The sequence below is a fragment of the Eimeria acervulina genome, genomic scaffold (genome assembly GCF_000499425.1).
Source record: "Eimeria acervulina Houghton genomic scaffold, Eah_scaff3, whole genome shotgun sequence".
Taxonomy (NCBI): domain Eukaryota; phylum Apicomplexa; class Conoidasida; order Eucoccidiorida; family Eimeriidae; genus Eimeria; species Eimeria acervulina.
This window is the reverse complement of record NW_013549902.1, coordinates 208,932-221,240: the sequence shown is the minus strand read 5'-3', so window position 1 is coordinate 221,240 and position 12,309 is coordinate 208,932. Positions and strand designations below refer to the sequence as shown.

General features: G+C 55.5%; 4 protein-coding genes across 4 annotated transcripts; 2 read left to right on the top strand and 2 right to left on the bottom strand.

Annotated features, from left to right (window-relative positions):
• Positions 1-745: 745 nt before the first annotated feature.
• Positions 746-3,357, bottom strand: EAH_00001150 (hypothetical protein, conserved; the record flags this gene model as incomplete). The annotated part of the gene is made up of 3 exons (XM_013396075.1): positions 746-1,634; positions 1,829-3,024; positions 3,327-3,357. Coding segments are annotated over 3 exons (2,116 nt in total), but the record flags the coding sequence as incomplete, so codon positions are not given.
• Positions 3,358-5,798: 2,441 nt separating this feature from the next.
• EAH_00001140 (hypothetical protein, conserved) lies at positions 5,799-6,458 on the top strand (the record flags this gene model as incomplete). The annotated part of the gene is made up of 1 exon (XM_013396074.1): positions 5,799-6,458. The coding sequence occupies one exon, from the start codon at positions 5,799-5,801 to the stop codon at positions 6,456-6,458; it is 660 nt and encodes a 219-aa protein (XP_013251528.1).
• A 699-nt stretch (positions 6,459-7,157) lies between these two features.
• EAH_00001130 (hypothetical protein, conserved) lies at positions 7,158-9,224 on the top strand (the record flags this gene model as incomplete). Its single annotated transcript, XM_013396073.1, has 3 exons — positions 7,158-7,730; positions 8,114-8,506; positions 8,793-9,224. The coding sequence occupies 3 exons, from the start codon at positions 7,158-7,160 to the stop codon at positions 9,222-9,224; spliced, it is 1,398 nt and encodes a 465-aa protein (XP_013251527.1).
• A 639-nt stretch (positions 9,225-9,863) lies between these two features.
• On the bottom strand, positions 9,864-11,656 carry EAH_00001120 (hypothetical protein, conserved; the record flags this gene model as incomplete). Its single annotated transcript, XM_013396072.1, has 3 exons — positions 9,864-10,181; positions 10,368-11,185; positions 11,488-11,656. The coding sequence occupies 3 exons, from the start codon at positions 11,654-11,656 to the stop codon at positions 9,864-9,866; spliced, it is 1,305 nt and encodes a 434-aa protein (XP_013251526.1).
• Positions 11,657-12,309: the final 653 nt, after the last annotated feature.

The following is a 12,309-nucleotide window of genomic DNA, read 5'->3' as shown; positions in this document are numbered from 1 at the left end:
ATGTATATGTATATGTATATGTACATGTATATGTATATGTATATGTATATGTATATGTATATGTATATGTATATGTCTATGTATATGTATATGTATATGTATATGTATAAATATATGCATTGGGGTATGTATTTGTCTATGCATATGTATATGCGTATATCTACATTGCTATCCAGAAGCTGGTGGCATGCAACCATCCTTGTATTCAGTGTATCCATATGTAAATACGCACATGCATGCAGGCACATATGTATAGGCTTGTATAACTATCTAGGTAGCTCTATGCATGCGCATGAAAATGTACATACGCACGCAGATACACGATACAGAGGTATATACATATATTTATATATATGAAGGCAAGACTGTATATAAAAATATATATTTATACATCTTATATGCGTCGCGCGTATTCACATGCAGCACAGGTTCAGATACACCTGATAACTGATATAACAGAACGCATGCGAGAGGGGCACACAGAGTGAGGCACAGGCCGAGGAGCAGCAGCAGCAGCAGCAGCGACAGTAACACCAACAACGGCAGGGCCAGAAACAACAGCAGGAGTAGCTGCATCTCAAGCAGAGAAAGGGCCGATAGTTTCTTCATGTACTTGCATGGGCGCGTACGGACAGCTCGAGCCCACAGCCTACCAGCTGTCTGGTGCTTGCAGTTGTCTTTTCTGCAATGTTTTGTTAGGGAGTGTGTGCGTGTGTGCGTTGTACTGGGTTTTTGGTTTTCTTACTGTCGGGTTTGAGGTTGACAGCAGTTCCACATTCTTCTTGTGGGCCGATGGCGATGACGGTGAAGTTTTGTTTGTTTCCCATAGTGGGGATGTCCCCTTTCTCTGCGTCACAGTGGTATCCCTCTACACACCGAATGAGCCGCTGCCCCTTCAGGTCCGGTAGGAACCCGTGGCAGTGGCCGCCCACGCATTGGCCGAAGCCCCGCAGACAGTCGCTGTGCTGACGGCACTCCCCTCCCTCAGGGGCCTCTTCCCCCTCCTCCCGTGGCAGATTCGCCGCGCGGTCCTCGATAAACTGCAGCCGCCGTTGCTGAACAGCAGCACTAGATAAATCCTGTTCATGTTGCTGCTGCTGCTGCGGAGCCGAATCCCCTTCATTCTGCGCCTCCCTCACCTTCTCCGTCTGCTGCTCTTCCTGCTGCTCGTCCTGCTGCTGCGGCCGCTGGTGCGGCTGGAGATCTTGTTCGTACGAAACCATCTGAGGCTGTCCAGGTTGGTCGGACTCTGAACGTTTTTGTTGCTGCTCGTGCCCAGCGCCAGCGCGAAGCTGAAGCAAACCGACCGGGGTGGCCCCCAAACACTGAAGGGGAGTGAAGCCTCTCCGACACCCGCACAGAGTCGCAATCGCCTCAGAGGCCTTCCCATCTCCCCTGAAACCTGTTGCTGCCGCTGCTTCCGTTGATCCTTTGGCTCCCGTTGCCCCTGCTGTTCGTGTTGTTGTTGTTGCTTGTGCTGCAGTTTCGGCGCTGGGGAGCAGCAAAGGCCTCATGTCCTCAGGTCGGACGCGGACAACGCAGCGACTGCCGCCGGCGATGGATTTGCAAGGAAGGCGCAGAGGAGTTGAAACCTGAGAATCAACGTCAACCAACCTGCTGCAGCATATCAGACCCTTCAGCGTTACCCACAGCACCCGTTGCAGTAGCAGCAGCAACAGCAGCAGCAATAGCAGCGCCAGCAGCACCAGCAGTTCGAGCAGCAGCCGCAACAGCGTCAGGGTTGGAAACCTGCCTTGGCAGCCTCAAGGCAGCTGGAGTGCAGTCCCGTGAAGGCCCTAACAAAGTGCAGAGTTGAGTCGAGGCCGACCCCCTTGATGCTGGGCAGCTCGCACGGGAGGCCGACGGTGCACACGAAGCGGGGCACTAGCAGCTGTTGCTGCTGGCCGTTAGGAGCGGGAATGGCCTGGAGAGGTTCTGTCTCTTCGATCGTGTCGGATTCTACAACTCCTGCAAGCCTGTTTGCTTCGGGGTCTGTTGCTTCTGCTGCTTCTTCTGTTGCTGCTGCTGCCGTTGTGCCCGCGGGTTCATCAGCAGCAGCTGCTGCTGGCGCTGCAGCAGCGCCAATACCATTGAAGTCAGTAACAGCACGTGCAGCAGCTGGAGGAGCAGCAGGCACAACAGCCGGAGTCTCAAATCCAGTAATCTTGAGAGTCCCAATCGGCACTGAAAAGTCGATGGGGGAGCTGCAGGGTTTGTTTTTGGCCTCCAAATCGGTGCTGCTGCAGCCGCACAGAGTGTAGAGACCAACGGGAAGTTCGGGGGGCACAAGCCCCAGCCTGGCAGTACAGCTGGACTGGGGGGCGATTCCTGAGGTGTATGTACACCTCACGGCCTTCCCCAAAGAGAGGGTTTCTCCTTCCTTCCGAGCATCGTGACCTCTGGTCTGGTCGTGGTGACCAGCTGCCAACAACTCACAAGCCTGGGCGTCTCCGTCTCCACAGGCTGTTTGCTGTGGTGGGGCGAGCGCCCTTGGTAGGCCGCAGTCCCAAGGGTCCCCGCTAATAGCCTGCAGCATGAAGAGGCCCCTGCTGCCTGTGCTGCCTTCCCCGTAGAAGTGCCCGTCTATGGGGCCCAAGCTGCAGAGGGTCTCAACCCCACATTCGAACGCAACTCGCCGGGGGCCTGCAAAGCCCCAGCAGCGGCCCTCAATGCACCGCCGCCCGCGGCCCCAGCACTGCGCATCGGATAGACAGGCATTTAGACTCAGCAGCCCCTTAGTAGTCTCTGAATAAGGTGCAGAAGAGCTCAGAGGGCTCTTGGGCTCAGCACTTTGCAAAGCAGAGCCCACGGGCGAGCTGAAAGAGGTGAAGCGCGGGGATGAGTAGGGCAGCGACTGCGCCAGAGAAGAAGAATAGCTGTTTGCATTCGCTGCTTGTACATTAAGGCACAGCAGAGAGACAGCAGAGGACAGCAGTAAATACAACAAGGCACGTCTGTCCCGCTGGAATCCCATGGGGAGACACCATATCAGGGGCCTCATGATGATACCCACATAGCCATAGCCTGCCTGTACATGCACAGCCACAGCCACGAAACAGCGCTCCACGGAATCACGTATCTACACCCTCCCTCGGGCCCACCGCGAGTGTACAGGAATTCCTTCTAAAGACGGCCAGGCGACGGTGACTGGGTGACGGGACGGGCGATGCAGTTGCCCCGCTCCCTGCTGAGCCAGCAGTCCTTATTTATAGTTGAAGCTGCTGCTGCCTCCTCCAAGTTCCAATGCCTCTGTGCAGTTCTGTACTGGAAGCGCAGACAGGCGTTCGGCTGTCGGCTCCACGCAACGTGGGGGACGCCTTACGCACACAGGGAAGAGCGAGAGGGGGTCCGCCGCATATTTAAAAAGATGCTGGCTACCTGTCGCATGCAGTGCTCACGGCAATACGGTTTGTCGCAGTGGTCCCCAGTGGTGAGCGAGTGAGCCTATCGCGCCGAGACGGCGAAGGCAGATTGCGGAAGCAGAATGCTGCCTAAAGAGCAACGGAAATCTGTCCTACTATTAGAAGTGAAGGAATGAACTGCGGTGGCTAGATTGGCCCGAAAGTAGGTGCTTTGTGTTGCTAGACACCTGAGATAGTTGGGCCCAAGGGATGCAATGGTGCCGACGGGATGCGGGACGCCGCTTAAAATGGAGGCTTCTGTTGAACTTCTGTCAGGAACCCAAAAAAAAATCAAAATGAGGGAAAGTTTCCTTCAAAGGGAGATCCAGCAATTGCGGATGGCGCAGCTCCCCCTCACATCAGAATACAGCCACACACCGGCCACACACCGGCGTGGGGTAACCGACAGACAGGTGGCACGGTGACCTGTGCGGCTTCCCCAGCGTAATTACGCGCATTTGTTTTTCACTCTCCCAACAAAGAGACGCAATTAAAAATAAATGAGTAGATGTTCAACGAGCCCTTGGCAATAATAGCCCAGAACAACTCGTTTCTAACCAACAGCCGAGCCAGTGACTCTGCACGCGCTCTGATTTTTCTGTTCGTTGGGGCCTTCCTTAGGATCTGCACCCTTGCCATGCGGATGCCCATATTTTTCCTGGAGTTCAAGACAGATAGGTGGAGTTTTCTTCGGTCGTTCAACTCCAAATTTGGCGAGAAATTACCTGCCGCCTAGCCTATGCAGAATGCACAGGACTTTAAAAAATACTCGCATTCACGAAAGCCCTACTCAGAAAGATAACCGTTAGTCCAACAACGAAAAATCAACAAGAGCATTCCTTGCACCTGTTGGCTCCCCCACTGATCACTTAATGAATTGGGTCTCAGCAGGTGAAAATTCCTCCAAATATACTGCTGAACGAACTGCACGGATATTTCCGCCTTTTCTGTGCAGAAAAGTACTAATGGATTTTCAAATATCTCTGCTGTGCAGGTTTCCAGATCGGCAACCTGCCTGAACACCTGAAACTGCTGCCACCGACTACGACGGAATTCCGGGGAAGGTGACGGGCATTTTTTGAACATATTGACAAACCTTTTGTTTGAACCTTCATAATCCAAGTGTCACATGAATTCGCAGTTTTTTCCATAAAAGAATGCGGTCTCGTGCAGTACGGGCTCCACGTTTGCTCCCTCACCGATCTGCACGGCAGTTTCGCAAGCTCCAAGCCCCAGAGGCCGAAGCCCTGAAAACTCCTAACGACCTGTACAGTACGCCAACGTCAACAATATGAATCAAATGTAATGTGTGCATTTAACCTCATGCGCAGATCCATGCAAGCGGACCGGCAAGACGGTGATGCAGTCGGAGAGCAAACCAGTAGTGCATCATTTCTACAGCGAGTTTACAAAGCAGAAGACCAAACATAATTTCATCTACAGCGCGGAAAGCAAAGGCGCTCCCGGAAAGGTATTGTCGGTTCAAGTAAGGGGAAAGGCCTCACTGACTTCCGCTATCTTAAATCAAGAAAGGAGCGCAATGACCAACGCAGTCTGCAAGCCGGCAGGCAAGAGCAGCTTTCAGGACCAAGTGGAGGCTAAAAGCTTCCCAAAGTGTATGGAAATGCGTTTTTTCAATCTCCCTATATCCCGTTGCACTTCATATGTGCAGCAAAAGTGGACGAGCAGCACACTGAAGACGCGATAAAAGGCAGGTTTCTATGCAGCTGACGTGTGGAGCCTGCTCGCTCATCCGAAGGTTTTCCGCTCCTCGCAGCGTATAGAGAGTTCCTCTTCAGCCCAGATTCGCCTCGCTGCAGCCGGAGAGCAGCCAAGTTGCAACACAGAAGGAGTCCAAGCGTGAAAGGCAGCGAGGAGGCCTTGGCTACCTTCCGGGCGACTCTTGATGAACAGCCCTCTTCACCTATCTCCCCCCTTGTTGGGCTCTGCCCCTCGAGAGCGTTAGAACAAGAGACCGACGAGACCGTTGAATCCGAGTTTGGCATCTCGTCGCAGCCAGATGTCCCTGGCCCTTGTCATGGTGTTCCTTATGCCGAAGCTTCCATGAAGACGGCGGCGTTAAGGCAGCAGCAGGAGTTGCAGCAGCAACCTGAGTTGGAGGCCTCAGGGTCCCTAGACGGTGCTTACATTCAGGCCAATTCGTCGTGAGTCTGCCCTACCCCCACCCACACGCTGAATAGGGGCTTACTACAGGACCCAGACAGAACTGGAGCCAGTGGTCGCTGTGGCTGCACCAGCCGCAATGCTCCCCGTGCTCCTGGACGCATACAGAAGCTCTGCAGCAAGAGCACGCGAGCGGAGGAGTGTGTAATCCGTCAGTAAGCCCATTTGCCACCCCCTCGCAAACGCAAAGGCCACCACATCGAACTGCAGAATATGGATTACGAGGATGAGGCACCCAACTGCGAGGGGATGCGCCCCCGCCAGCCCACGGATAGCTACTTAATGAACTCCTGGGGCCCCACAGCGGAGGGCCAGGGTGCGCCTCCTGGAGGCTCAAGGCAGTTTGAAGAAGCGAACGCCATTGAAGGTCGACATATGTGCACACAAACCTCTAGAGACCGAAAAATGTGCTCAATATGCGGCGATGCCGCTTCAATGCCTCACATTTTGACCGAAGCAAGCATTTGGACCACTGAGGGACCAGTGGGCCCTGTCCAGGAGGCCGCTGAGGCCCAACTCCCCATATTGCTGCCTCACCAGCAGCATGGAGAGTGGAGGTGGACCCATGCTGACACGTCGCGAGCGATGCCACCCCTCGCGAGTGGAATCGACGGTGTTGCAACGCCACAGGCTCTCTCGTTGCTGAGCCGCTTGCAGGGAGAGGTGCATCACCTCAGGCGGCAGCAGCAACTGCAGCAAGAACAGCAGCAGCAGTGGCAATGGCAGCAGCAGCTGATTCGGCGGCAGTCGGAGGCCACGACGTGGCTCCGTGGAAAACCTCCTGATGGGTATCAGCACGGCGAAGACCTCTGCTCTTCTGCGGCTATTCAACAAGACAGACGACAGGGGGAGTTTAGAAGAAATTGCAACTGAGATTGTATGCAACGCCGTACAAGTTGAGTTTATTCATGGAAGCATGAGCGACGGGTGACTTGAAAAGTGCCTCACGCCGCAGCGGCCGCCGCAGCCGACTGTGTCCCGAAGACCTATGAACCAGATAACGAGGACGGACACAGGGCTCTATGAGCATATTAGCTCTTTCATCTGTGGATATTTTGAAACTTTGCACCAGACGGCAACGCGGCTGCTGCGGCTGTCGTCCGTTGCATTGCGCAGGGCCCACTCGATGTCGCTCATAACGGCAAGCTCTTTTCAAAAGAGTATTCCTTTCCCTCATCAATTAATCTTTTTAGCTTTGAATAGAACTAAGAATTGCTCCTTGGGCAATTCCCATGGCCACCGCGGGCCGTCTAAGGAACAACGTCTGGCCGTGGGGTGCGAGTATCGCTCGCAGGGCTCCCATCGTCCACAACCCGTCACCTGTACTTGCTTCAGAACAGCGAAAATGTAGAATACATAGAGCTCTTCTGGTAGTATGTTTGGAGGCGGAGCGCAAGGAATTTTCTGTTGCGCGGGAGGCTGCTACGCAGGAAAACTCATCGAGGTGACCTCCTGCTTGTCGGTGTCGGCGCGGTGGGCGTTTGCGTTTCCCCAGGTGCCCAGTCAGTAGTCTTCCTTTGTGTTTTTGCTTTTGAGTGTTTTCGGGCATGTCTTGCTGGCGAGGTGACGCCAATGTCAGATCCCGTGATCTCCCGGGCAGTTCTGAATCGGCTGCAGGCCCCAAGCGAGCTCGCCTTCGCGCAGCGCATTTTGGAGCGCGTTGCTTCAGCTGCTGAGCCCCCCGAAGTTGCAACAGCCCTGGCCCATGAGGCCCCTCACTCTCCGGCCAGTCCCGCCTCCTCTCCAGCCCGGGAAGCCTTCCTCGAGGCTGCTGCGCTGTCGAACCCTGGGGCGCGATATGCTCAGGCGAGCGAAGAGCTGGCGCGCTCCTTGCCGGTGCGCCTTAACAAAGACGCTGCTGCAGCAGCGAGGTCTCTTAGGGATTTACGCTGCGAATTCAAACGCTTCAGCGCTCTCTATGCTGACGGCCGGCTGCTGCCGCTGTCCGTGTTCGTCGAGGCCCTGCAACTGCGGCCCTCCGAGGATATCCAAAGGCGCCACTTCCCTTTTAGTGCCGAACTAAAATTCCTTAGGGATGAAATGGTCCAGGAATACCTCCGCATCAAACGTGCAATAGTTCTGCAACCGCGCTTCACCGCAACGCGCGGCTCCAACGCCGGCAGCGAAAGCGCAAACTCCAACAGGGTGACAGCTATCTCCAGATACTCCTGGGAAGCCAAGTTGTGTCAGGTGTCTGCGCACGTTACACACTTGACGCGAAAGCAGTTTCACCCCGCTTGGTAGTACAGACACCGTTTCGATCCGTGGCACCGCCTCTACTAAACTTCACAGCCAAAGTGCCCACTTCTCTGTTTAGAAAGTAATGATACTTCTGCAGCAACACCTGCATCTCGTGCATTCAATTTCACCTCCTGTTTCTGTACTGTTGTGCCATTAACTGCTGCTGTACCTTGCACTTCTACTGTTGCACTTTTTGCTGCTGGAGTGTTTCCCCTGGCTCCTGCGGCTGCAAATAGCACTTGCCACAGTTCGTGCTGCTGCTGCTGATGGTGGGAATTTGTGGGCAGCGGAGCTGCTTAGTTTCTCGCTGGGAGGCCTTCGAACGTCGATGGCTGCAAGAGAAGGAGAGCCACGCGGTGGTAGCGCTGCAGCCGTTGGTGTCGGCTGTTGCGGCTGCTGAGGCAGTGCTGAAGAGCAGCAAGCAGCAGATTGTGCTGCCGGAGCCCTCGGCTTCAAATGAGCAAGTGTGCACCTACGGAGCGTTGCGGGCCTTCTGCAACAGCATAACCGCTGTAGCGCGTGACCTTCTGCCTGTAGAGTCCAGCTGCCTCCTCCTCGAGGCGGCCACTCTTGTGTTCGCTGCCGCCATAGCAGAAGCAGCGGATCGAGCAGCAGCTGAGAGAGCCCTGGAGAGGCGCACTCCTCAGCTGGCTAGCACAGGGTCACCTGCTCCCAACCCTGTGCGTCCTTGCCTCTAGCAGCACAGACAGCAGGCTTTACAGAACCCGATGTCGCTTTGTGTCGCATCTGCTTGTCGCATCTGCTCGCGTTGCTATTTGGCCACCCCACCTTTTTCTCACGCTACTGAGCGGATCTCCCCACAGCCCAGCCCTTCTGTGTGACTCAGCACCTATGAACCCTCTGCTTGCCCACGTGCGTGTGCTAGCTTGTATTTCACGCGGTGGTTTGTCTGGAGGCTACTTGCGTAACTGTCTGTGTGTGGGTGTCGATGTACGGGTCCGGCAGGCCGAATCCTTGGAGGCTCTGCCACCGAGCGTGCAGGCGTCTGGGAGCACATGCACTGCACGCGCAGGGGGCGTATGGGCTGACCTGCACCTAGCGGGCCTAGTTGCAGAGGCCCGCGTGAATGAGGAAGACGTTGTTGTCTACTCTGTCAAGCGGAAGCAAGTGACTGCAGCTCGCGTCCTGCTTTCTCGGTTTTTTGAGTTGCTGCGGCAGGTGTGGGAAGCTCGCCTCTGCCTCACGCACATGGGGCCCCTGCTGTCCCTCAGCCGCCCTGCCCTCATGGAGGCCCTTTTAAGCTTCGACAGGGCCCATGCAGAGTTTCAAAAGCCTTTGCCCGTCTCCCTGCGGCCCCTTAAGGCACCAGAAAACTTCTTCTTCGCTTCGTGTCCCCTCATAGATGAGAAGGGTGAGCAGGACTTGTTGGGGCAGTGACGAGACACCCGCAAACCGCAGCCTGCGATGTGTCGTTGCCACCCCACGCAACGCCCCCAACAACAGCAACCCCACCCCTCCACCCGCCCTTCGTTCCCATCTCCCCCCTCCCCCTTGCCCGCTTCTGAGCTTCCCCCCCCATCCCTTAGACGGCGTAAATTCATCTACAGTAATTAGTAATTAAAGTATTTCGTTTCTTTTTAAACGTTTGACACTAACCTTTCCTGGGCGTCTTAAGACGTGTAATGGCCCTTCTTGCAGGTTGATGCGTAACTCCATACACGATAAATGCAACTCTAAATGAGTCCAGCATCAGCCGCCGCCCCCAGGGCTCGCACCCGCCCCACAGAGCAGCCCCTCACTTTTTTGCCGGGGCTGTAGTTGCTGCCCCCGGCAACAGTTTTATTCAGGGCCCTCAAGAGAATTCGATGTAATACGGCAAGTTAAAACGGCGCCTGAGCTACTATACAGATGCAGGCAGCACTGCCTCGACGCGAGCGCTGCTGGCTGGTCTCTGGACGTGAGGCAGCCACTAAGCTCCTGAGAAAAAAGCGTTCGTGCGAAGCGGCACACGATTAGGAAGGTGAGTAGAGGTGTGCTGTGGGATGTACAGACGTCCCTCTCTGACAGTGGCACCGTTTATATCCGCCACTGCCACAAGCAGCCCAGAAGGGCACGGCACCAACCCGGCCCCGCCCTGGGCGCAAACTCCTGCAGCTTCGCGTGCAGCTCTTCAGCCTCCAACGTTATTTCATCTTCTCCTACGTCTCCGAGGCCAGCTGCATCTAAGAGCGACCGCCAGTCCACAGCCTCTCCCAACTCGTTGCTCAATGTGAGAGGAGATGACCCGAATGCCGCGGATAGCCCCACCTCGCGCCTCCGGAGGCGCTCCTCCTCCGCTGCTCTCCGTTGTTTCTTTATGGCCTCCTGTGTGCTGAGGCACTCAGGTAGACCCTCCTGTGCGTACGCAGAAACACATCCCTGCATGCAGACGGTGAGCATGCACGGTGCTCTAACCGATGGCTAATGGAAGCCCCACGAGTCGCGGCGTGTATGCGAGCAACCCTCAGGTGTTCGCCGATAGTACACAATTCACCGCGCTAACTAGCCAGCAAGCTATATGCTCCCGTAGATTCGTCTCACCTTGAAACGGTCAATCCTGACGCGATCTGCTGCTGAAAACGCCGGCACTGAGGAGTACCTGCCAATAGCCCGCCTGGGTACATCTACTCTTCGCGTTTCCTGTGAAGCTGCTCGGGGAAGGGGTGTCCCTCCAGCGTCTTTCTGCTTTCCAGTTGCTTCTGATGGGCTTATGGGGGACCCAGAAGAGGCAAAGGAGCCTTCCTCACGCTCAGCAGCAGCGGTAGGGCGGCCTCGCTCCAAGCACCGGCTTGAACTCGCAGAGTGTGCTGCTGCGGCGGCTGCTGCGGTTGCTGCGGACCTCTCCTGCTGCCTTCCCTTTCCCTTATCCTTCCCTTCCTGCTGGGATGCACTGTTTTGTAGGGCAGGATGAGGTGTGGGGCTGCTGAGAGCAGGCTCGCTAGTGGCTGCGCAGGTTTCCCTTTCTGCTCCCGCCTCCCTGCTGCCCCCGGTCCTTCTGCCGCTGCTCCTGAGCATGGATGCAGTGTTGTAGCATAGAAGTGTCTTTCTTGCAGCTCTGTTTGGGGCTTCTGTCTGTGCCTTAAGAAGTTCTACATGGGCTCTTGTGGGGGAGGCGCGGGTAGGGGACTCCGCCTGGCTTGCGAGGGCCTCTGACAGGGGAGCCTTGAGAGCAAACGCGTAAGCGGAATAGTCGTTGCTGAGATCTGCAGAGGTATGAGGATGGTCGAGAGACTCTAATGCGTCCTCAAAGGCTTCCGAAGAGCCCCGACGGCTAGCCAAAAAACTGCTGGCGCGCTGCATATGGGCGGCGCGGCAGGAACTGGCATCGCTCCTACTGCATGTTTCCTCATCCGACAGACCTGCGGCGCAAAAATACCACACCATTTGTGTAGCTGTGGCAGCTCACGCTTTAAACTGTCCCCAAAGCAGCAGTTGTGCCCATCAGCCAGTCTCGAGACACTGGGGGACCCCCGAGAGGCTTCCCCCCTACAACGAACTACCAGACAGTAGAATTCCTGCAACGTATTCGACTTGGCAGCACAGCTGACCAAACTATGGTTTCAGTTCCGGCGTGTACCGTGGAGCAGTGGGGGAAAGCAGTTCGCGACGGCATCACAATGCACACGGCAGTACCAGCCAGCCAAAAGAAAAAAAAGTTTACCAAGACGTGTCGAACTCGAAGACGTCAAAGAAGTCTGTAAAGGCACCCCATGCACTGTCTTGTAGGTTGGGTCGCCGCCGATACTCGTAGTGGAGAAGGTGCGCGGCCCCAAGGAAGAGTCGCGCGGGCGCCGTGGCAGGTAGACGGCCGAGGCCGAGTGCTGTAGCATCTCCTCAAAAAGAGGGAGAATGAATAAGACAGTGGAGAAGCAGTGTCAACCAGTTGCTCGCTGTGAAACCACCAGCACAGGTGGACAAGTCGCGAGCCAGTGACTGTTGAGGTCCGCCCTACGGCTATGGCGTCTGGGCTCGAAAAGGCACTGCTTCCCTCAGCAGAATGCAAACGAAACCTACACTTCCTGTGTAATCTATTGTTTCTTCGGCATATAGCGCTCAGAAGCAGGTAACGGGTTTCAATCCAAAGCTGGCCTTCTGCTAGCCCAGTGGATTGCGCGCAGCCGAAACGAACTGCAGGCGTAGACCGTGAAACGAGAGAAAAAGGGCAAGGCGCAGTAAGATCCACAATGGTGAAGCAAACGAAGCCAATGGAAATCTCATGCATGGAACAAAGCCGCAAAAACCAGAACCGGATCGCGCAGCCGACAGTTCGAGTTACCCACTGCAGGCAGCGGGCGAGCCGCCACCGAGTTCAAGTCAAGGGCTTCTTCGTGGTTAAATTACTGAGACAATTTGTGCAACAAGTTGTTGAAAACAGAAAAGAAATGCTAAGGAATCACATTTTATGGGGTTTTGCCACTTATTCTGGGAAAAGTGCCGATCTTCGCTAAGGGATGCGCCGCTCATCGGCGCGGCTAAACCTTCA